Genomic DNA, 24684 nt, shown 5'->3' on the forward strand with positions numbered 1-24684 from the left:
TTTTAGACTCTGCCAAAAGTTCTGGAAAGGAAAGAATCAATCATAATGGTCTCCTACATTTCTCCTTGCAATTATACCTTCTATTTGAATATCATGCACAATTCTGAACTCCAAGTTTTGAAAAAGAACAAAGGATTCAGTTTTATACTTTCAAGTTGTATCAATGGTTAAATTAGTTGAGAATATTCAGATTAGCCACAGGCTACTAGGACTTTCTAGTAAGGAAGGTTAATCAAAAGACCAACACAAATATACTCATATCCACAGGTAGTCAAAACAAGAAAGTTAAACATTAGTAGATGACATCTGAATCAGACATAATGATATACTTCTTATATGTGTGCTGTTTATTACTAGCTAAAATTTCCAGGGAACATGCTACAAATATAATCTCCTCCTTTAAAAATTCAGTCCATTATAATGGGTTTACTCCTCTCTTCCCTGACACTGGCCATGAAGGAAAATGAAGGACCTTCCATTCCCACTGTGTACAAAAAGGAAAGGCTAGATAAATAATGAACAATGAGTAATTTTTCCACCACTTTATCCTCTGTACTTATCTTTCAGTACCCAATAAAGTAAAAGCTACATGGTACAACTCAAAAAACATCAAGGGATTTGCTCCCTGAACTCTCAATTCTCCCCCAATTAACAAGTAGTCTATCAGCAGAACAGATACCTGCCTGCCTCATAAGAACAGTCTTTGTCTTGTCTCTAGTTACAGATATTCTAGGTCACCTCCTTTACAAAACACTATTTTATCCCTAGCAACCACCCTCTACTAGCACCATTCCCCAGCTTTTATGCCTTACACTAGCATTCTTAAGAGGAAAAAAAAAATCACTAATTGAGAAGATTTGTTGAATTTAATCAATCAATGCAACATTCTTTTTGCATATAACAAAAAACACTCTGTCTACATCCTGGCACTGCAAAGCCTCTAGTACAATCCCTGGAAGGAGAACAAAATCTTTGTAGCATACTAAGTACAGAGGACGGATTTCCTCCCCTGAACAGAGATAAATAAATAAGCCAACACCAAAGTAAAGTCATACTCTGGGGGCTGGGGGGTATAAGAGCAGATCCAATATGAATAATAAATAAGAGCTCTGGGCTCTAGGCAATGACAATTTAGGTCAAGAAAAATCTTTTAATGATATTAGGTGGGAATAAATTTGGGGGTGAGGTAATTAGAAAACAACTTTTTATTTGCTAATAAGCCAGAGTTGACAGCCATCATAGTTCAAAGTAAGCAGAACATACAATGACACAAATTCTTTTCAGTAAAAGCCATCATTAGTAACTTGCATACACATAAGATTTTGAGGCTGAAATTACTATACTGACTTAAAACCAAGTAAAAGAGAAAAAACAGTATGCTTTACAAATCAAAATAAATGGATTATCATAAATATTATATACGAGTCCCCATAAAGCAATTATAAGCACCAGATACAACCTATTCTATTCAACCTGGTGAGGATCACAAAGAATAGAAATATTGCCCTGTTTACAGAGCAAAAGAAAAAAGCAAAAATAGTGAAGACATCATGAACTAAAAGATGTTCACAGAAGGCCAACAATAAGTGCATTTTAGGGATTGGTGCAAGGCGAAGCACATAACTGGGAAAAGATGAGTACATATCTTTTAGCTGTACATGGAAGGGCTGAAAGATCAAGTATTGGAAAGTTGGCTACTCTTTGATCATCTAGGTACATGTGTTTTTTTTTTTTCTTAACAGTGGGTACCAGAATGAACAATTGTGCACTAACATAATGAAATCTGACTTTACAGAATGGCAAGTTCATACATAGAGTACTTCAGATTGAGGAATTTTGGACTTTCCTGTTTTGAAAGTAAAATAAATAATAATAATAATAATAATAATAATAATAATAAATTCTACTTAATAAGAATTTTAAATATCAACTTTAATATTAAAGAATTCAAACAAGTTATGAATAGCCAGCAAAAAGGAATTTTATTAGTCTTACCAAATAGTCCTTCAATTTTTAAGTAGGAAGCAGTGAAAAAAAAAGGGGGGGATTTAAATATATAATTATTCCCACACTGTAAACAGCACACAGTAAAATGGAACTTAACCATAGTATACCAGATGATTACTTTGCTAACGGAATCCTAGGAATTCACTTGGTGATCTTTCCTACCACCAATCTCATTCCCCCAGTACATTCACATACACACATACCATTATACACATTTGTATATAATTTTACCTTTCCTTTACCAAACAAGACAGGAAGCCCTAGATTAGTAGAATTTTTAAAAGTGAGACCAAACGTCACAATATAAAGATCTCTTTAATTAAAAAAAAAAAAGAGTAAAAGAGATCGAGAAAGACAGAAGGAAAAGAGAAAAAAAAAGTACTAAAAACTCTAACTAAAATCCAAGAACTATTTTAAAAGAGTATATCAACCCAGCAAAGTAGAGTATTTTTATTATGGTACAGACACTGTTCGAGGCACCATCAGGAACAATAAAAGAGAAGAAGAGCTAAGATACTTTCCTAAGAATTCATTCAGTGGGCTGGGGCTGGGGCTCAGCGGTAGAGTGCTTGCCTAGCATGCATGAGGCCCTGGGTTCAATCCTTAGCACCATATAAAATAATTAATTAATTAAGGGTATTGTGTACAATTAAAAAATAAATATTTTTTTAAAATTCATTCAGCTAAGATAAATATTAGTAAGTCAAAGATTAAGACACAGAATGTTTTGTTTTCTTTTGTAGTTCTGGAAACTGTTTAAACCCAGGTCTTCACATATGATAAGAAAGTGCTCAACCACTGAGCTCTTCCTATAAACCCTAAAATTACCTATGGGGGTATATGTGCTAAGGATTGAACCCAGGACCTTGTGATGCCAGGCAAACTCTATACCACTGAGCCACATCCCTTATCCACAAAAATTACTTTTTGGGAGGTGGGGGATGGGCAGGTACTCTACCACTGAGTTATATCCCAGGCCCTAAAATTACTTTCTTGATTAAGATGCTAATATACTACCTCGAGTGAGTTAGCTCCATCATAGAGTGCTTGAGTCCAATTCCCAGAACGACAAAAAAAAAAAAAAAAAAGTAACTTCTGAGGAGAGCAAACACTGCAGGCAAACTGAATGACACCTAAAATTTGTCAAGAAATAGGCATAGCAGGTATGCTATCTGCTATCACAGCTGAAATTCAGAGTACCTGGTAAAGGAGAGGAAAAGAAGCATGGAATTAGGCTTTAAAAAGTCTATAATCATGCAATTTTAAGTGATTTAAGAGATAACTAGGAGGCACTTAAAGGTTATAAAATAGTAATTTTAAAATAGTACTAAAAAAAAAAAAAAAAAAGTACTCCAGGCGAGGTGCACTGACCCATGCTTTTAATCACATCAACTGCAAAGGCTAAAGCAGGAGGCTTGCAAAGTCAACCTCAGAAGTTTAGTAAGACCCTGTTCTCAAGAAAAGAAGCGTGGGGGGAGGGGAGATATGGGGTGAGGATATAGCTCAGTTGGTAGAGTGCCTGCCTTGCATGCACATGGGCTCTGAGTTCAATCCCCAGTACCACCAAAAAAAAAAAAAAAAAAAAAAAAAAATTATGGGGCTGGGGATGTGGCTCAAGCGGTAGCGTGCTCACCTGGCATGCTTGTGGCCCAGGTTCGATCCTCAGCACCACATACAAACAAAGATGTTGTGTCCGCCAAAAACTAAAAAAATAAATATTAAAAAATTCTCTCTCTCTCTCTCAAAAAAAGAAAAAGAAAAAGAAAAGAAAGGGGTGATGCATGAAGATGTAGGCCAGTGGTTGTGTTCCCCTGGGTTCCATTCCTAGCAATACACACACACACACATAGTATTCCAGGCTATTGTTAGGTTAAAACAAATTTGGTAGAAAGATATTGCAGATATGGGGGGAAGGGGCCTAGGGTTGTGGCTCATCGGTAGAATGCTCACCTAGCACATGCTAGAGTTTGATCCTCAGCACCACATAAAAATAAATAAATAAAAGTACTGTGTTCAACTACAACTAAAAAATAAATACTAAAAAAATAAAAATAAAAAAAGATATTGCAGAAATAGAAGAATTTAGGGACCTGAAGGGAAAAAAAACAAAAAACAAAAAACACCTTTTTACAAAAACGGGACAAAAAGACTTACTACAAGAAATATCACAGAGTAGAAAGAGAGCATTAAGAGAACTAACACTGAAATGGAATTAAGACAATTTACAGATTTATGCTTTACATTTTTTTAGTTGTTAATGGACGTTTATTTTACATGCAGTGCTAAGAATCAAACCCAGTGCCTCACACATGTTAGGCAAGTGCTCTACCACTGAGCCACAACCCCAGCTCTCTGCTATACATTTTATAGTATGCTTTCTAGAATGACTGTAATACTATTCTATATTTTATGATAAAAATCATTATTTAAAAAGCACCAATACCCAGACACAATAGTGCACACCTGTAATCCCAGTGGCTGGGGAGGCTGAGGCAGGAGGATCACAAGTTCAAAGCCAGCCTCAGCAAAAGCAAGGCATTAAGCAACAAACTGAGACCCCGTCTCTAAATAAAATGCAAAATAAGACTGGAGATGTGGCTCAGTGGTTGCCCCTGAGTTCAAACCCCAGTACCCTCTCACCCCCTAAAAATAAAGCATGAACAGTTAGGTACAAAGCACATGTTTGCAATCCCAGCAATTTGGGAGGTTGAGGCAAGATAATAGTAAGTTCAAAGCAAGCAACTTACCAAGACCTGGTCTCAAAATAGAACAAAAAATTTAAAGGACTGGGGATATAGTTCAGTGACAGAGTGCCAGTTCAGGTACTGGGTTCAACCCCCAGTACCCTCCCCCACACCCCACAAAAAAGAGGCAAACATTATATATCCACGTATACATTTATTTACATAGCACAGAATAATAATAAATGTCCACGTATCCATTTACTCAATTTAAGAAATTGAGATTGAAAATCCCCAAATAATGACATTCCTCTCACTATACCTTCCAGAACAACTACTATTCTGACTTTCATGAAAATCACTACCTTTTTCTCTACAGTTTTATTAGGCATGTATCCCTAAACAATGTTTATTTTTTTACCCGTTTTTATTTGTTTTGTTTTGTTTTTGGTACTGGGGATTGAACCCAGAAGCGCTTAACCGTATCTTAAATCCACCATCTTCTGTGACTTGATTTTTTTTCTTTTTTTTCTTTCTTTTTTTTTTTTTTTTTTTTGGCACTAAGCATTGAACTCAGGGACACTCGACCACTGAGCCACATCTCCAGCCCTATTTTGTATTTTATTTATTTATTTTTTTAAAAGAGAGAGTGAGAGAGGAGAGAGAGAGAGAGAGAGAGAGAGAGAGAGAGAGAGAGAGAGAGAGAGAGAATTTTTAATATTTATTTTTCAGTTCTCGGCGGACACATCTTTGTTTGTATGTGGTGCTGAGGATCAAACCGGGGCCGCACGCATGCCAGGCGAGCGCGCTACCGCTTGAGCCACATCCCTAGCCCGACTTGATTTTTTTTCATTCAATGTGTTTCTGAGATTAATTCAAATTGATGTATGTAATGGCAAATCATCATTTTTGCTACCATATAGTATTTTACTATGGGGATAAACCATAATTTAAAATTCCATTCTACAGTAGTTTGAACAGGTTGTTTCTATTTTCCTGTAATCACTAGAGATGCTACTTTCAACATTCCTGAGTATATCTGATATTATGTATCAAAAAGTCTTCTACAATGCCTACATAGGAATAGAACTGCTGGGTTATATGCAAGTTCAATTTTACCAGGTAATGACAAACTGTTTTCTTAAGTAGTGACATTAACTTATATTCCAACCAACAATATATGTATACAAATTCTCATTATTCTACCTATTTGGAAACATTTAATTTTATCAGATTTTTAATTTCCTATCAACATGAAAAGTATTGGGTTTGTTTTTGTTTTATATTTGTTTTTTTAGTTGTAGGTAGACATAATAACCTTTATTTTATTTTTATGCGGTGCCGAGGATCGAACCCAGTGCCTCACGCATGCTGAGCAAGAACTCTACCACTGAGCCACAACCCTAGCCCCTGAAAAGAATGTTTTAACTTACATTTCTTAAATTACTAATTAGGGTAAACATCTTACACATACTTAGTGATCATTTGAGATTCCTGTTCTGAAACATACCTGTTTATATTTTTGCCCATTTTTCTTTTGACTCATTTATCTTTTACTCATTCTTTTTCTTTTATTGATTATTATCTTTTACTCATTCTTTATAGGAAATTTTCTCTGGAGTTCTGTACTGGATACTAATTCTTTGTTGATTGTACATACTACAGGTATTCTCCTTCCAATTAGTTTATAGCCCCTCTCACTTTTTTGTTTTGTTTTGCTTGTGCTGGAGATTGAACCCAGGATCACTCTATCATTGAACCACATCCCAAGTCCTTTTTATTTTTTATTTTAAGACAGGATTTCATTCAATTGTCAAGGCTGGTCTGGACCTTGCAATCCTGCTTCCTCACCCTCCTGAGCTTCTAGAATTATAGGCATGAACCGCTATGTCCAGCTTATAGCCTTATCTTTATTCTCTCCCTATGGAGTCTTTTTGTGAAGAGAAATTCTTGAATTTTCTATAGTAAAATGTATCAATTTTTAAATTCATAGTTCTAAAATTTTTTAAATTTTGTATAAGGGCTGGGGATGTGGCTCAAGCGGTAGCGCACTCGCCTCGCATGCGTGCGGCCCGGGTTCGATCCTCAGCACCACATACCAACAAAGATGTTGTGTCCGCCGAGAACTAAAAAATAAATATTAAAAATTCTCTCTCTCTCTCTCTCCTCTCTCTCTCTCTCTTTAAAAAAAAAATTTTGTATAATATGAAGTAGGGATCTAATTTCTTCCCCCCGCCTTTATGAGTAAACAATTATCTAAGCACCGTTTATTGAAAAGTTCATTTTATCTTTGGTTCACAAGCAAGTGGCAAGTCTCTAATATATCTGTTTCGGAAATCTTGATTTTATTCCATTTGTTTACTTATAAATAGTGTTGTACTACAAGTAACATTTACTACCGTTTTATAAATTTTGATCTCTGGTAAAGTGTAATCATCAATACTGCTTGCCCAAGGTATCATTAAAGAATCATACTTCCTGATCCACTTGGTTCAACAGGTCAAGATGATTCATTCTGCTTAATGAGCTGTGAGTAGAAGAGATCTGCTGAACACTTAAATTTCCCACACAAAATTCTATAGAACTTTTTGTCCCTCTAACTTAGCAACCAATAATATTCAAAAGGGTTGCAGCTTTGGTACCTAATTCAGAAAAATATAGTGTCCAAGAACTAGCCGCCAAAGGTGGAGTATGCAAAGAGAACAAAGAAGGAGGCAGACAAATATCCAAGACTGCAAATTATTAGCACATTAAGAACAGCACTGTGTCTTGGGGGGCAGCAAGAAAGGAAGATCCCTGCACCCCAAAGCGGGAGGAAGGGGTGTGTGTGTATTTCTGAGTAATTCTTTTTTTAATTAATTTTTAATTTATGTATGACAGCGGAATGCATTACAATTCTTATTACACATATAGAGCACAATTTTTCATATCTCTGGTTATATACAAAGTATATTCATACCAATTCATGTCTTCATACATGTACTTTGGATAATAATGTCCATTACATTCCATCATCATTTCTAACCCCATGCCCCTTCCCTTCTCTTCCCACCCCTCTCCCCTCTCCTCTATTCCTCCCATGCTCCCTCTCCCTACCCCACTATGAATCAGCCTCCTTATATCAGATTTTATTCGGCATTTGTTTTTTGGGGGATTGGCTAACTTCACTTAGCATTATCTTCTCCAACTGCATCCATTTACCTGCAAATGCCATGATTTTATTCTCTTTTACTGCTGAGTAATATTCCATTGTTTATATATGCCACATTTTTTATCCATTCATCTATTGAAGGATATTTTTTTATCCATTCATCTATTGAAGGGTATTTTATTTAGGTTAGTTCCACAGTTTAGCTATTGTGAATTGTGCTGCTATAAACATTGATGTGGCTGTATCCCTGTAGTATGCTGTTTTTAAGTCCTTTGGGTATAGACCAAGGAGAGGGATAGTTGAGTCAAATGGTGGTTAAACTAGACAAAGTTAGGTTATGGCCAACTGGAATGTACCTAGGCTTTCTCAAAAACTATTAACATGGGGCTGGGGTTGTGGCTCAGTGGTAGAACTTTTTCTAGCACACGTGAGACACTGGGTTTGATCTTTAGTACCACATAAAAACATAAACAAATAAAAATAAAGTTATTTAAAAAAAAAGACTGCCAGGCACAGTGGGGCACACCTGTAATCCCAGCAGGTCGGGAGGCTGTGAGGCAGGTGGATTGTGAATTCAAAGCCAGCCTCAGCAATGGCGAGGCACCAAGCAACTCAGTGAGACCCTGTCTCTAAATAAAATACAAAATAGGGCTGGGAATGTGGCCAAAAAAAGCGGGGGAGGGGGGGTGTCAGCTAAGTGCTTTGTCCCTGCCACTGATGCCTGAATTATTTCTTAACTGATATATGTTAATAGTTTTTTTTTTTGGGGGGGGGTGATTGATTGATTGATTACTGGGGATTGAACTCAACCGCTGAGCCACATCTCCAGCTCTTTTATATTTATATATATATATATATGTATATATATACATATATATATATATATATATATATATATATATATATATATAAATTAGTTGTAAATGGACACAAGACCCCTATTTTATTTATTTATTTATTTTTATTTTTATGTGGTGCTGAGAATCAAACCCAGTGCCTCACATATGCCAGGCAAGGGCTCTACCACTGAGCCACAACCCCAGCCCTTTCAGCCCTTCTTTAAAAAAAAATAATAATAATAATAATTTTTTTTTAGTTTTAGGTGGACCTATTATCTTTATTTTACATTTATATGGTGTTGAGAATAGATCTAACCCAGTGCCTGATGTATGCTAGGCGAGCATTCTACCACTGAGCCACAATCCCAGCCCTGCTCCAGACCTTTTTAAAGTTTTATTTAGAGACCAGGTCTTGCTGAATTACTTAGGGCCTCACTAAGTTGCTAAGGCTAGCTTTGAATTCATGATTCTCTTGCCTCAGTCTTCCTAGCCACTGGGATTACAGGCATGCACGACTGCACGAGGCTATCTTAACAATTTTATTTATCCAATATATAAGATTCAAAATGCATGCCAGAGTCAGCTGGTGGGTAAAATGGCAGTTATACATGATAATAAGAAAGCTATTATCATGTCAAGCTAGGTTCCTACATCACCTGAGTTGTTAATTGATTATAATTTGTAAGGTTTCCCTACTAATGTACAATGGACAAGTAATGTGAATGAGAAATAAATACTGTGACCAATACATTCAGCAAGTTGTTCACTTTGTTATTACTCTTCAGGAGTGTCTTATTTTTCACTGTCATACAAATTTCAGAATTGACTTTTCTCAGCTTCCAGGAAAAACTGATGATCAGAATACACATTAATACCACCATATTGTAAAACATATGGAAATACTGGAAAACAGTTGACATTATCTAAAAACGTTAAAAACATATAAATTTTATGATCCACTAATCCTGTTCCTGGGCATGTACACAAAAGATATGTGTATACATATGTATAAGAATGCTCTTTAGCAAAATTGTTCATAAAAATACAAACCTAGAAACAATTCAATTCAAATGACTACCAGCAATAAAATGGACAAACACTGATTTATTTACACAAATAATGGGTCAAATGGTGGTTAAACTAGACAAAGTTATACTGTCATGTATAACTAAATTAAATAAAAAAAGAAATGCCATATAATAATGAAAACAAACTGGAACTACATACCACATGGATAATTTTTTTAATAGTTTTATTTTGTTTATTTTTATGTGGTGTGGAGGATCAAACCCAGGTCCTCAAATGTGCTAGGCAAGCACTCCACTGCCAAGCCACAATCCCAGCCCCCACATGGATGATTTTGAATATATCAACTAAAAAAGACACACACAAATTTTAAACAAAATCATTCCATTATAACAAAATTTCAAAAACAAGGTGAGCTTTTGTTTGTTGTCTACTATGTTACCCAGGCTGAACTTGAACTCCTGGGCACCAGAAATCCTCCTGCCTCCACCTCCCAAGTAGCTGGTACTACAGGTGCGAGCCACTTCCTTTGCCTCTTTGGATGTTTTTTTCTTTTCTTTTTATTTTTTTGTTGTTGTTTGTTTTGTTTTTTGTGTGTTTTCTCACTGCTAGGGATCAAACCCAGGGCCTCAGGCATGCTAGGCTGGCAGTCCACCACTAAGTTACATCCCCAGTCCTAGAATTTTTTTAATACTCAATCACCTCTTCTTTTGTTTCCCCCCAGTCTTGAGGGTTGAATCTAAAGCCTCATACATGCTAGCAAAGCATTCTACCACTGAGCTACATTTCTCACTCTTTAATAGTCAATCACTTCCTCTCCAGTCTTTATATCTTTTCTTTTTAAATTTTCTTGTCTTATTACACTGATTAGAATCTAATTAATGATAAACTTATTGTTTTCATTTTGTTTTAGGGGGGGTACAAGGAATTGAGCCCAGGGGCATTCTACATTCCATCACCGCCACCCCCCCCTTCTTTTTTGGTGACAGGGTCTTGCCAACCTGCTTAGGGCTTTATTAAGAGTTACTGAGGGGCTGGGGTTGTGGCTCAGTGGTAGAGCATTCGCCTAGCATGTGCAAGGCCCCGGGTTCAACCCTCAGCACCACAAAAAACAAATAAATAAAATAAAGATATTGTGTCCAATTAAAAAATAAATATTAAAAAAAAGTTACTGAGGTTAACCTTGAACTTGTGATTTTTCTGCCTCAGCCTCCCAAGTCACTGGGATTATATGCCCCTGTGCCCCACTTATAAAAGTGTTTTTATAAAAACAGTTTTAAAGTGGGAAACAATAAGAGAGATCCCTCAGGAGAATCCAAGCACTTATGGTCCCTCCCAGGTTTACTCCTTCATACACTTATCATTTCTTCCCTTCTCTCAAAAAGTGAAACCCTATAGTTTGAATGAAGGACTACCAATTAAAAACTATGGTGATTCTAATAATTTAAATTTCTTAGCTACTAAAATTAAATTCAGCCAGGCATACTGGCATATACCTATAATCCCAGCAACTCAAAAGGAGGATCATGAGTTCAAAGCTAGCCTCAGCATCTTAGTGAGGCCCTGTCTCAAAATAAAAAATAAAAAGGGCTGGGGATGTGGCTCAGTGGTAAAGTGTCCCTGGATTAAATATATGGAATAGACTCAAATTAAAAGTTTCTTCTCAGCAAAAGAAACAATCTGTGAAATGAATAGAGAGCCTACATCTTGGGAGAAAATTTTTACCCCTCACAGATCAGATAGAGCACTAATCTCTAGGGTATGTAAAGTACTCAAAAAGCTAAACACCAAAAAAACAAATAACCCAATTAATAAATGGGCCAAGGACACGAACAGACAATTCTCAGAAGAGGATATTCAATCAACAAATATATGAAAAAATGTTCATCATCTCTAGCAATTAGAGAAATGCAAATCAAAACTAAGATACCATCTCACTCTAGTCAGAATGGCAGCTATTATGAAGACAAAAATAAGTGTTGGCGAGGATGTGGGGAAAAAGGTACACTCATACATTGCTGGTGGGACTGCAAATTGGTGCAACCAATATGGAAAGCAGTATGGAGAATCCTTGGAAAACTGGGAATGGAAACACCATTGGACCCAGCTGTCCCTCTCCTTGTTCTATACCCAAAGGACTTAAAAACAGCATATTACAGGGACACAGCCACATCAATGTTTATAGCAGCACAATTCACAATAGCTAAACTGTGAAATCATCTAGATGCCCTTCAGTAGATGAATGGATAAAAAAAATGTGGCATACATACACAATGGAATATTACTCAGCAATAAAAGAGAATAAAATCATGGCATTTGCAGGTAAATGGATGCAGATGGAGAAGATAATGCTAAGTGAAGTTAGCCAATCCCCAAAAAAACAAATGCCGAATGTTTTCTCTGATATAAGGTGACTGACTCATAGTGGGGTAGGAAGAGGGAGCATAGGAGGAATAGACAAACTCTAGGTAAGCACAGGAGGAATAGACAAACTCTAAGTAGGGCAGAGGGGTGGGAGGGGAAGGGAGGAGGCTTGGGGTTAGCAATGATGGTGGAATGTGATGGACATCATTATCCAAAGTACATGTATGAAAACATGAATTGGTGTGAACATACTTTATATACAAACAGAGATATGAAAAATTGTGTTCCATATGTGTAATAAGAATTGTGATGCATTCCGCTGTCATGTATTTAAAAAATAAAAGCAATTTTTAAAAAATCCCCAGTGCCAAAAAAAAAATTAATAAATTAAAATTTATTTAAAATAAGTAAATAATAATGAAATTAAATTGAACTCATTCGCACTTTCACATTAATCCATTTGCATTATAAGTCTGTTTATAATTTTCAAATTAAAAATTAGAAAATTAAAAGAATACAAACAATGCCATCTAAAGCATGAAATGTGTGCAAACTACAGCCCAATTATCATATATATCACTGGAGGGCGAACAAGTACTTTTGGGGGGAAGAAATCGGTATTTTATATACTCCCAACATAAAACAGAAGCACATAAGGAAAATAAATTAGTTGGTGTATGTGCTGCCGAAGTGAGCACTAAATCTTAGTTGGCTTAGTAATGTACCAAGGAAAATGAGAATTCTAACATCCCCAGGATTATAAAGACCCAAAATATAGTCTTTGATCCCCAAAGTTCTTTTAACCTACCATCACAAGCAACTGTTCCTCTGAAAGGGACTGAAGAAATTTCCTCAGTTCTAGCAGATTCTCAGAGTGTAACCTGCAAAGTCTGATGGTTGGTTTTCATCTCTCTGGGTTATATGATACCGATTTATATTAAACTGACAATTTGTCCCTCCAGAAAACAAAACAAGTGTGGCAGACAGTTTTCCACAATCCCTCCTGGACAGTTCTAACTAGTCAAAGAGGCAATGTTAGAAGACAGTGAAGTGGTGCACACCAGTAATCTCAGTGATTCAGGAGGCTGTGGCAGGAAGATTGCCAGTTTGAGCCAGCCTCAGCAACTTAGTGAGACCCTGTCTCAAAATAAAAAGTAAAAAAGGCTGGAGGTATAGCTCAGTGGTAGAGCTCCCTTGGGTTAAACCCCAAGGACCACAAAAAAGGGGTGGGGGGGCAGGAGGGAATGTCAATGGTCATATAAAATATATAATTCCTTCTTTCCTTTTTGTAGATGAGTTTCCAGTTTCAGGAGAATCATTCCAGGATTAACATCTACCTAGAAAGTATCTCCCTAGAATAGTTTTAATACCACAAATCAGACTTCTCTTGGTCTTGTTGACCAAGGGGATACTGAAGTTATCTAAAATAAGATACTTAATATCAATCAATGTACCACTTGGAAAATCAGGTCAAATGCTCTTTTGAATGCATTTCTGTCTGAATGGACACATAAGGAATATTACAGTCAACTTTTAAAGGATTTGGTATATTAAAATTCATATTTAGCTCCGATATCATCACTATTAATATATGGTTTCCAAACACCCTGCGCTTTTGATGTAGAAAGGCAAAAAGAAAATTTTAATAAGTTAGGGTTATATTGTAACATTATTCTTTTTAAATACTTTTATTTTATTCCTTTTTATTTTTATGTGGTGCTGAGGATTAAACCAAGTGCCTCACATGTGCTAGGCAAGCGCTCTACCACTGAGCTACAACTCCACCCCATAAAATCAGTTTTAGATTTAGGCTTTTCACTTATCAGGATATTGTTTCCTGTTGAGACATACAAGGTTTTAGGAAAGGAAAAAGATTAGAAAAACAAGAACAAGGTATAGCAGCACCAATACAAATAGATCAAGTAACGGACAGACATGGGTTGGATTTTCAGAAGGGACCACTGAGACAATAAAAATTACTTGGAAATCAGAAAGACCAGTATGGGTTCCTCAGTGGCCCCTGACTAAAGAAAAGATACAAGCAGCCCATGACCTAGTCAAACAACAATTAGCAGAAGGACATATACAGCCTTCTGTATCTCCCCATAATACTCCCATTTTTGTCATCAAAAAGAAATCTGGAAAATGGAGATTATTGCAAGATTTAAGAGCCATTAATAATGAGATGGTTATTATGGGACCTGCTCAATCAGGGATTCCTCAATTGTCTGCTTTGCCAAAAACCTGGTGTGTTTTAGTTATAGATATTAAAGATTTGGTTTTTTTCAATTCCAATTCATCCTGAGGATAGTCCACGTTTTGCATTTACTATCCCTGCACTGAATCATGAAGGTCCTGATCAGAGATATGAAAGGAAAGTACTCCCTCAAGGGATGGCTAACAGCCCAACTATGTGTCAAATTTATGTTAACAAAGTAATCCAGCCACTTAGAAATCAAAATCCTGAACTACAAATATTTCACTATATGCATGATGTATTATTAGCACACAAAGATAAAAACACATTGCTAGAATGTTATGCCACACTTACAAACTTATTAAAAAATCATAATCTAGAGATAGCAATAGATAAAGTACAATTAAATTTTCCAATTAATTAATTAGGAGTTCTAATATCCTCAACCATGGTCTGTCCACCAAAAATTCAAATATGAGTAGGTCAATTCAAATCACTTAACCACTTTCAAAAGTTATTAGAAGACATAAATTGGATAAGGCCTTATCTAGGTATACCAACAGGAGAGTTAGGACCTTTATTTGATATTCTAAAAGGTCCATCAGATCCAAATTCAACCCAAATGTTAACGCCTGAAGCAAGAAAGGCATTAAAAATCATTGAAACATATATGGAAAATATGCATTTGGATAGAATTGACATAAGTTTGCCTTTATTATTTATTGTACTACCAACAAAAAATATTCCTACAGGAGTATTTTGGCAAGAAGGTCCATTATTATGGATATATTTATCTTATTCTCCTAACACTATTCTTACTAGGTATCTTGAGGCCGATTGGCTGGGTCACATGGGCGGAGCCAAAAAAAAGTCCCCCAATGAGCAGCTCCATGTTCTGAAAGGGCGGGGAAACAACCCAATGAGCATCACCGCAGAGGAGCCAATCAGCTGGCAGCTGGAAGTTTGCTGGCAGCTGGAAGTTTGCTGGGGCCCCTTCGGCTGTGGCTCTCAACATCTAGGGACTGGGGTTGTGGCTCAGCGGTAGAGCACTCGCCTCCTCGAACTTGCAAGACCCTGGCTTCAATCCTCAGCACCACATAGAAATAAAGGTAACTAAAAAATAAATATATTTTTTTAATATTTATTTTTTAGTTTTTGGCAGACACAACATCTTTGTTTGTATGTGGTGCTGAGGATCAAACCCGGGCCGCATGCATGCCAGGCAAGCACGCTACCGCTTGAGCCACATCCCCAGCCCTAAATATTCTTTCTTAAAAAAGAATCTATTAAATGTGATAATGGTAAACATTACAAAATGGGAAAATTTTAACACACAATAGATACTTTCATTAAAAACCCTTAGTTAATTATTCTTTCAATGTGAAATTTAATATTGTTTTTTCAGGTTAATACTCAAAGGAGAAGCCCACCTGAATAGAATCCTATCATGTCAAATAGAGCTATACAAGAAAAAAGGTTCAGAAGAAAAAGACTACCAAAGTAATTAGTTTGAAGCAAACAAAACTAATCACATCAATCTTTGCTCTAAACCACAGGCAGATAATTCAGTAACAAACTCTGACATTGCCCTAATTAATCAAACCCCTTCAATATGGACAATTTGACAATCTAAAGACAGTGGAAGAAACAAATCTGAAGTATTTTACCTTGAGAGCACAAAAGATGCAGGAATCTCCCATGCATTTGTGAGTTGTCAGCTGCCTAAAGCTACGACGAAAGATGTCCAGGTGCCACAAAACCTAGCAAAAAAGTGAAAACACCTCATTTCTCTATAAAGAGCCACTGTTTAATTTTAAATTCAACAGTTAAAGCATACATAAGTATGATTGGAGAAGCAATCTTTATTCTCAAGAGAAAAGCTCATCCTAATATATTAAAACAAACACCAAAAAAAGGTGAGGTAAATAACATGAGGATAAATGAAAGTATTTTGGAGAAAACATTAATTTGAACATGAAATAAAGGTCATACAGAAAAAAAAACATGGTATTACATATATGAAATGTGATCCTGAAGAAGAAATTTATAGATTGAAAGTGCAGAAATAGGGCTAGGTATATAGTTCAATGGTAGAGCACTCAATTAGCATGTGTGAAGTCCTGGGTTTGATCCCCACCACCACAAAGGAAAAACAGAAAACACTGTAGAATATAGATTTTATTTTAATAGTCCACACAAGAAAAGCAAATATATTTTAAAACTTATAATAGAAGCTTGAACTGTAGTGGCTCACATCCATAACACCAGCTACTGAGAAGACTGAGGCAGGAGGATTGTAAATTCAAAGCTGGGATGGGCAACTTAGTAAGTCTCAAAATAAAATAAACAGGGCTAAAGATATAACTCAGTGAGAAAGTGCTTGCCTACCATGTGTGAGGGACTGGGAGTGGGGTGGAGGAAGAAGAAAAAACAGTAGGAGGAGCAGCTTGGACTACAGTATGAAAAATTCACAATTTTTTAACTTCTGAGGTGTGATCTCTTGAAGTCAACAGGATAAAAAATAATAGTGATATCAACAATGATAAATGATATTCATAGTATGAACTCATGATATGATGTAAAAGAATGATACTTTACTTCTATGGTCTTCCTCTTCAAAATCCATTACCCCAGTCTAATCGTGACAAAAACATCAGACAAATTCTAATACAACCTGGGCACAGTGGCATATGGTTATAATCCCAGCCAGTTGGGAGAGTGAGGAAGGAGACTCATAAATTCAAGGCCATCCTTGGCAACTTAGCAAGACCTATCTTAAAATTTAAAAAAAACTAGGGATAGCTTGGCACCATGGTGCATGCCTATAATCCTAGGGGCTCGGGAGGCTGAGACAGGAGGATCAGGAGTTTAAAGCCAGCCTCAGCAAAAGTGAAGTACTAAGCAACTCAGTGAGACCCTGTCTCTAAATAAAATACAAAATATGGCTGGGGATCTGGCCCAATGGTTGAGTGCCCCTGAGTTCCCTGGTACCCCCCCCCAAAAAAAAACTACTATGTATTATCTGGGAGAAAAAATCTAATCAACCTTATCTAACTATCTGAAATTTTAGGAAAAACACTTAAGCTCTTTCTATAGGTTTGACAACATAGAATTTTTTAATGTTTCCAAATAAAAACTTGAAAATTGAGAAAGTGTATAAAACTTTTATTATATAGATAAGCTTACAAGATTCTTGTATTATGAATGAGAAACTCAGTATTACCTGTACAAGGTCATGCAGCTAGTCTATAAAAGTGCTACAATAAGAATCCAAGTCTCCTAATTTCCTAGTCCTGGATCCTTTATAGCAAATATATTGTGCTATCTTTTCTTCTCTCATAGCAACCTATTTTCTTACTAAATCTGAGACATCATGCTAATAATTTCACACAGGTGTAATTGTCTTGGATAGCAAACTTTGTTTACTTTTACAATAACAGAGAGAAAAGAAGAGAAAGTAATTACTTGAGAATTGGACCAGAGGGGATAAACAAAATACTCTGTGGGCCTGAATAGGCAGAGGAGAAGCTTTGAGATTCTGAGACCACTAAAGTGGCATGCAAGAGAAAAAGGGAACACCTAGGGTAGATAATTACCTTAGGGAATTTACTTTCCTCTAGCTCTTTTCAAGCATATTTAACCAGACACAATGATCATGAGCCAATACAGGAAGGCTGAGAGAGAGAAGATGAAGGAGAGAACAAAGACTGAACTCCATTCTTTAGAGAACATGAATATGAGACATGAACAGGGGCTGGGGCTGCAGCTCAGTGGTAGAGTAACCTGCCTCGAACCTGTGAGGCACTGGGTTTGAACCTCAGCACCACATAAAAATAAATTGTTTAAACAAAGATATTGTGTCCAAGTCTCTAACTTGTAGAAAGAACTCTGTTCTCTGTACTAGAGAAATACAACTAGGGTGATAAGACATCTTGTCTCAAAAAGGAAACAGTAGTATCCTATTTAGGATAAAAGTTAATAAGCAAGTAGAAAGATCACCTGATCTATTAATACTACTTAAGTAGGTAAATAGCAGTAGTTATACTTACTGTTGTTTCTAGTATCATTATTATTCCCATTTCTATAAATAAGTTAATTGGAATTCCAAAAATAAAAAGACCTGCCTAAGATCACACTGATAAACTTAAAAAAATGATTCACACTGTCAATTATTATATTTAAAAGAGTACCAGAAACATAACATCAGCAAACAAAAACTTAACTGTTCACTAAAAATAAAAAAATTACTCTTACCTGCAGGGCACTATTGAGGAAGCAGCTATTTTGCCCAGGCTCATTGCTGAGGCCTTTGCTGGGGGCTATGGAGGTTGAGCTTCGAGGTGCAAACATCCCTTGGACACTGCCACGGCCCCCTGAAAAATAATTTCTTTTCCAAGACATAACTGTTCACATTTAGCCTAAAAACACAGAGAAGACTTTGTATCTTTTGGGCAGGTAAATTTTATCTGCTGAAATCCTCAAAAGATAGAGAATCCAGAACTTGGTGAGTTTATGTTGAAACACTTTGACTTTATAAATTTCCAAACATCAAATATGTAGTTCAAGGAATTCATGTAGCCTCTTAGGTCCAGATGATGGTGCTATCCGTCACTTGCCCCACTGTCCAAAGTGTAACAAAGCACAGGATTAATGTAGAGAAGTTCTTTAGTATTGCTTCTTTCTATTTTTCTTGAACTTCCTCCAAAAAGTCCTGGTGAAATGGACGTAATCCTCAACTCCAGCAGCATCCAAAATCAGGAAAAGACATGTTCTTCAGTCTTGTTTATAATGCTTCTTATGGACTGAAGATTTTTTCCAACTGGAAGGAGAGGCAGACAGATAAGCAGGAATCCAACATAACCCTCCTTGCCCTCCACTGCCTTGTCCCATCATCCTCTACTGCAAAAACTCAATTTCTGAACAACTGACAAATATCTCAAAAAGCTAAGAATTTTTGTTGTTGTTATTCTCTGTTGCTTCTTTTTAATGTGCCCTAAATTTCTTCTAGCTTCCCAACCAGATCTTCAGAATGTTTCTTTTCTTCTGGAACTAGAATAGCCAGCTGTGCCAGAGAGCTTCAACAGAAAGGGGGAAAAAAAAAATCAAAAGCTTGCGTCACTTAATGACTTTACTGGCTTTGTACTGTTCTGCCAAGATCAACGTTGCCTCACCTCTCACTATAAACTTGAAACCTTGGCAAACAATGCCAAAAAAGAAAAAGGAAAAAAAAAAAACTGTACCAGCAGCAACAAAAAAAAGAGAAACACTCAAATGTTTAAAAAAAAATGGTATAAACAGTTTTAATTTCTTGGGAAACCTCTCTGAAATTTTCTTAAAGGAAAAGAAAGTTGATGAGTTGATATGAATAAAAATTTAATAATACAAAATGTTCCAGAATCAGGCTAACAAAAATAAAACAAACAAAAAAATCATTAGGTAAGCACACTCCAAACTAGAATTACATTTCTTTTGGATGTTTGGAGTAAAGCACTTTTTAAAAAGTGTTTTCCATGTGTATGGTTTTGAAAAACTCTAAAAGTGGGAGGGATAAGTTAGCTATCTGGACTCTTGTTCTGAGTAAAGATGTCGCATCTCAGAGAAACACTCTTGGAAAGTAAACCACATTTTTTTTAATATTTATTTTTTAGTTGTAGTTGGACTCAATATCTTTATTTTATTTATTTATTTTTATGTGGTGCTAAAGATCGAACCCAGGGCCTCACACGTGGTAGGTGAGCGCTCTATTGCTGAGCCACAATCCCAGCCGTAAACCACATTTCTTAACACCACATCCAACAGAACTAAATCTCCTCCCACCCTCTGTTTGATTGATTGATTTTTTTTTATTCAATGATTTCTGACAGAGGATCAGAGAGATAATTTGAGTAACGAATGATTTAATCATTAGATTATACCAGAAGGGCTCACTGAGGCCAACTATAGTTTTCAACTAAAATGTCCATGAAGCAACAGTGAATAATATCAAAGCAAACACTTTTCCTGCAAGGAAATCATCTAATCTCTAGCTTTTAAGATTTCCTATTACCTGCATATCCACATAAGAAAAAAAAAATAAAAACATTAAGTGATAAATTTCTAAAGTTATTCAAGTTTCTCGCTTCCTTCCCACTGTGTGCACCACTTTAAAAAAAAAAAAAAGGCTTTAACATTTTAATACATTCTAGGAAAGAACCTAAAATTGTCCGTAGCAAGTCCAGAGGAAAAACTCACAAGAATATTAGATAGTTGCACAAAACTGTTCCTTCTCTTCTCTAAATTCCCAGACGATTATAATCGTCACACATCACAAAGGATTTGATTATACACCATACTGTCATATTATTCGCTGTGTTTTATTACTCCATTTGTTTTATATGGTATCAGTCATGTGTCTTGAATATGACTACATGAAACACAATAATAACAGTGTCAAACATCTGCTAAACACTATACACTTCTTCATTTAATCTTCACAATAGCCCTATCAGGTAGATATTAATAGTTCAATTTTACAGAAGAATAAAGTGAGGCTTAAAGACATTAAATTGCCCAATTCAAAGCTAGTATGTGGCAGAGCCAGAATTGTTTTCACTATGCACTGTCAATTATGTATTTTATTATACTATTCCAAAATCTTCTATCACAGTGCTAATCATAAGGAGGCACTCATGACCAGGGTCAGTTCATCAATGATTCAGATGGAAAAAAACATGAACAGTATTTCAATTTCTAAAGAAGGTACAGTAGGGCTGGGGATGTGGCTCAAGCGGTAGCACGCTCGCCTGGCATGCGTGCGGCCCGGGTTCGATCCTCAGCACCACATACAAACAAAGATGTTGTGTCCGCCAAAAACTAAAAAATAAATATTTAAATTCTCTCTCTCTCTCTCTCTCTCTCTCTCTCTCTCTCTGTCTCAAAAAAAAAAAAAAAAAAAAAAAAAAAAAGAAGGTACAGTAGTCCCATTACAAGTGATTAAAGCTAAAAGTAAGACTGGAGATGTAACTCAACGTTAGAGCACTTGTCTACCATGTGCCTACTGATTTACGTGACACCGAGAAAGAAGCCACATTCTCCCACACAGATTATAAGACCCTCACATCTCTACACACACCCTTATACACACCCCACTCAAAGCCACTAAGGAACTTTAAACAAGCTGTACAGCATTCCTTCAGCTCAACTGCTGCAAAGGAATGACAAGTACCAAGCCTCTACTTTGCTCAGAGCCAAAAGAACTTGGCAGGCAGATGGGGTTTCCAATATCCACATTAAGAGCTTACTGAAACTCAGCCTGCCCTATGACACACACCTGAGTACTGGGAGCAAAGGGGAAAAGACAGTAGCAGAAAAAGGATTCTTAGGTTCTGAATGGTAGCATTATGTAGGGTAAGGCAATAAGTTCTCACACTAGCTCTAGGTGTGTCAGAAACTAGTGGTGAGAGCCAAAAAGAAAAAAGGCAGGAGAGTCAGTAAAAATGTTCTAGATAAATACCAATGACAAAAACATTTCACTTGAAATGAAATGTTCAGCTCTAGGTCCAGCACCAAATAGCATAATTGTTCTCCAGTGCCATCTACTGAAGATATATGAGCAAGTAAGTTACAGTTCAATCTATATTGCTCTAAAAATCTGCTCTTAAAAAGAATTTTTCAGGGCTGGGGATGTGGCTCAAGCGGTAGCACGCTCGCCTGGCATGCGTGAGGCCCGGGTTCGATCCTCAGCACCACATACCAACAAAGATGTTGTGTCCGTCGAGAACTAAAAAATAAATATTAAAAAAAAATTCTCTCTCTCTCTCTCTCTCTCTCTCTCTCTCTCTCCCTCCCTCCCTCCCTCCCCTCCCTCCTCTCCTCTCTCCTCTCACTCTCTTAAAAAAAATACTTAAAAAAAAAAAAAGAATTTTTCAGGCAAAACTGAAGTATTCCAGGATAAAAAAGCATGCCTGCAACTCACTTTCAAATGATTCAGAAAGGAAGGAAATACTTTTACACATACACACAGAGAGATTTCTATACAAAAAAAGAAAAAGACAAGAACAAAAAAGTATGAGGATAAAATAAAATGGAATGAAGCTTGAATACTGTTTCCATGAAAAGTAGAGCTCAGAGCCAAGCGTGGTACACCTAGGATTCCCAGCTAATTGGGAGGCTGAGGCAGGAGGATCCCCAAGAGCACAAGGCCAGCTTGGGCAGCATAGCAAGACTCCATCTCAAAGAGAGAGAGAGCTGGGGTTATGGCTCAGTGGTAGAGTGCATACCTAGCATGTGCAAGGCCCTGGGTTCAATCCTCAGCACCACGTAAAAATAAATGAGGTATTGTGTCCAACTACAACTAAAAATAAATATTTTAAGAAAAAGAGGTGGGGGGGTGCTGGAGATATAGCTCAGTTGGTAGAGAGCTTGCCTCACATGCACGAGGCCCTGGGTTCAACTCCCAGCACCTCAAAAAAAAGGGCAGGGGGGTTGGTACTTAAAGATGCACAATAAAGCCATTTAAAAAAAGAAAAAAGAGGGGCCGGGGTTGTGGCTCGGTGGTAGAATGCACATTCGAGGCACTGAGTTTGATCCTCAGCACCACATAAAAATAAATAAAATAAAGCTATTGTGTCCAACTACAACAAAAAAAAATTAAAAGAAAAAAAAGAGAGGGAGGGAGGGAGCGCTCAAAATACAGTATAAGGTCAAGTTGTTGTAAAAAGCAAATGATGAAGACTAATACAACACAAAGAAGACTTACAGCTAAACTTGAAGACAGAAGACAAGGTTCAATTTCCACATTTTTACTATGTGGTATAATCCCATACAAATTACTAAATACCCTGAACTTAGTTTACTGGGTCTGTAAAACAGAGGCAGAATATCTATTACATACAGTGGTTGAGATCTGATGCAGAAGAATGACAGTACTGGAAAATTTGAAAACAAAGAATAAATAATGAGTTCACTGAATGAATGAGCCCCAATGACTAGAGGTAGAAAGAAAGATAAATTTTGTTTTGGGAACCTCAGAATACCAGAAAGTTGTAACCTACCAAGGATATATTTTCTAACTGCATAAAAATAATTGCATAATTGATCTCACAAAGTATGAATAATATGTTAACAAACTACATTCTAGGAGAAAGAACTGAATTTCACAATTATTTTTAAAATATGAAGCTTAACTTTAAAAGGCAAACAATTGAGCCTATTATAAGGAAAAGGAGTACATTTAAGAAGGCCTACAAAAAATTACCAGGTTCAACTCATCAATGATCAAATGGAAAAACCATGAACAGTAAGTATATCAGTTTCTAAAGAAGAGACCGTAGTCCCATTATGAGTAATTAAAGCTGGATGTAAGGCTGGACATGTAATTCTTGTCTACCATGTACACAAAGTTCAATCCCCAGCACTGGGGGTTGGGGGAGTATTTTTTTTTTAAACTAATAGTAACCCAAACATTAGAAAGTCAGACATACAAAGAGTTTAACCAGAAGTTTTTCACACTTCTAGTTTCTAGTACTCTAAACAGCACTTTACTCAAGAAGCCATATTTGTAAAGGTTGTGGATATATACAGTTCAGTGGTAGAGCAATTGCCTTTCATGCCTGAGACACTGGGTTTAATCCCAGCACTGCCCAGAAAAGAAAAAAAGAAAAAACACCTATATTGGTAAATCAACAGCCCAATTACCTGAGTTCCTTGGTATACTCCACATATCAATAATTCCAAATGATATCTATAGTATCTTAAAGGTTATTGTGAGGATTTAAATGAGTCAATATATGCAAAGTATTAATGTCTGACATTCAGTAATGGCCATATAAATTATTATGTTGTTACTGCTTTTCAAATATTTCTTTTTCATGAGTTCTTTTCCCTTTAAAGACAACCACAGGGGCTGGGGATGTGGCTCAAGTGGTAACGCGCTCACCTGGCATGCGTAGGGCGCTGGGTTCGAACCTCAGCAACACATAAAAATAAAATAAAGATGTTGTGTCCACCTAAAACTGAAAACAAATATATATATAAAAAAGTCTCTCTCTCTCTCCCTCTCCTCTCCTCTCCTCTCCTCTCCTCTTCTCTTCTCTTCTCTCTCTCTCTCTCTCTCTCTCTCTCTCTCAAAAAGAAAAAAAGACAACCACATAAAGATAGCTTCCCTGTCCTACCCCTGACTGGAGACTGAACTCAAGGCCCCACATATACTAAGCAAGCACTCTGCCTCTTGGCTACATCCCCAGCAACCCTCTCCTGCCTTTTTTAAAATTCTGTGACAAGATGTTGCTAAATAGCCCATGCCAGGATGGATTTTTTTTTCTTTTTTGGTACTGGGGACTGAACCCAGGAGTGGTTTACCACTGAGCTATATCCCCAATTCTTTTTATTTTTTCAATTTTGAGATGGGCTCAGCCTCCTGAGTTGATGGCATTACAGGCA

General features: G+C 36.5%; 1 protein-coding gene across 15 annotated transcripts in view; it reads right to left on the reverse strand.

The window, feature by feature from the left end:
- The window catches only part of USP54 (ubiquitin specific peptidase 54), a 133750-nt gene that overhangs the window by 52660 nt on the left and 56406 nt on the right, over positions 1 to 24684 (reverse strand). For 5 of the 15 annotated variants that reach the window (XM_081267818.1, XM_081267810.1, XM_081267820.1 and 2 more), the window contains 2 exons: positions 18520 to 19084; positions 15933 to 16025 (listed from right to left, as the gene is read on the reverse strand). In XM_081267818.1, coding sequence (XP_081123944.1) covers positions 15933 to 16025; positions 18520 to 18666 — 240 coding nt within the window. In that variant the 5' untranslated portion in view covers positions 18667 to 19084. Of the gene's footprint in view, positions 1 to 15932; positions 16026 to 18519; positions 19316 to 24684 lie in introns of those variants that run through there. The other 10 variants (XM_081267826.1, XM_081267825.1, XM_081267823.1 and 7 more) reach the window with 4 other exon arrangements.

The sequence above is a fragment of the Spermophilus citellus genome, assembly GCF_964194105.1.
Source record: "Spermophilus citellus genome assembly, chromosome: 15".
In the NCBI taxonomy this organism is placed as follows: Eukaryota; Metazoa; Chordata; class Mammalia; order Rodentia; family Sciuridae; genus Spermophilus; species Spermophilus citellus.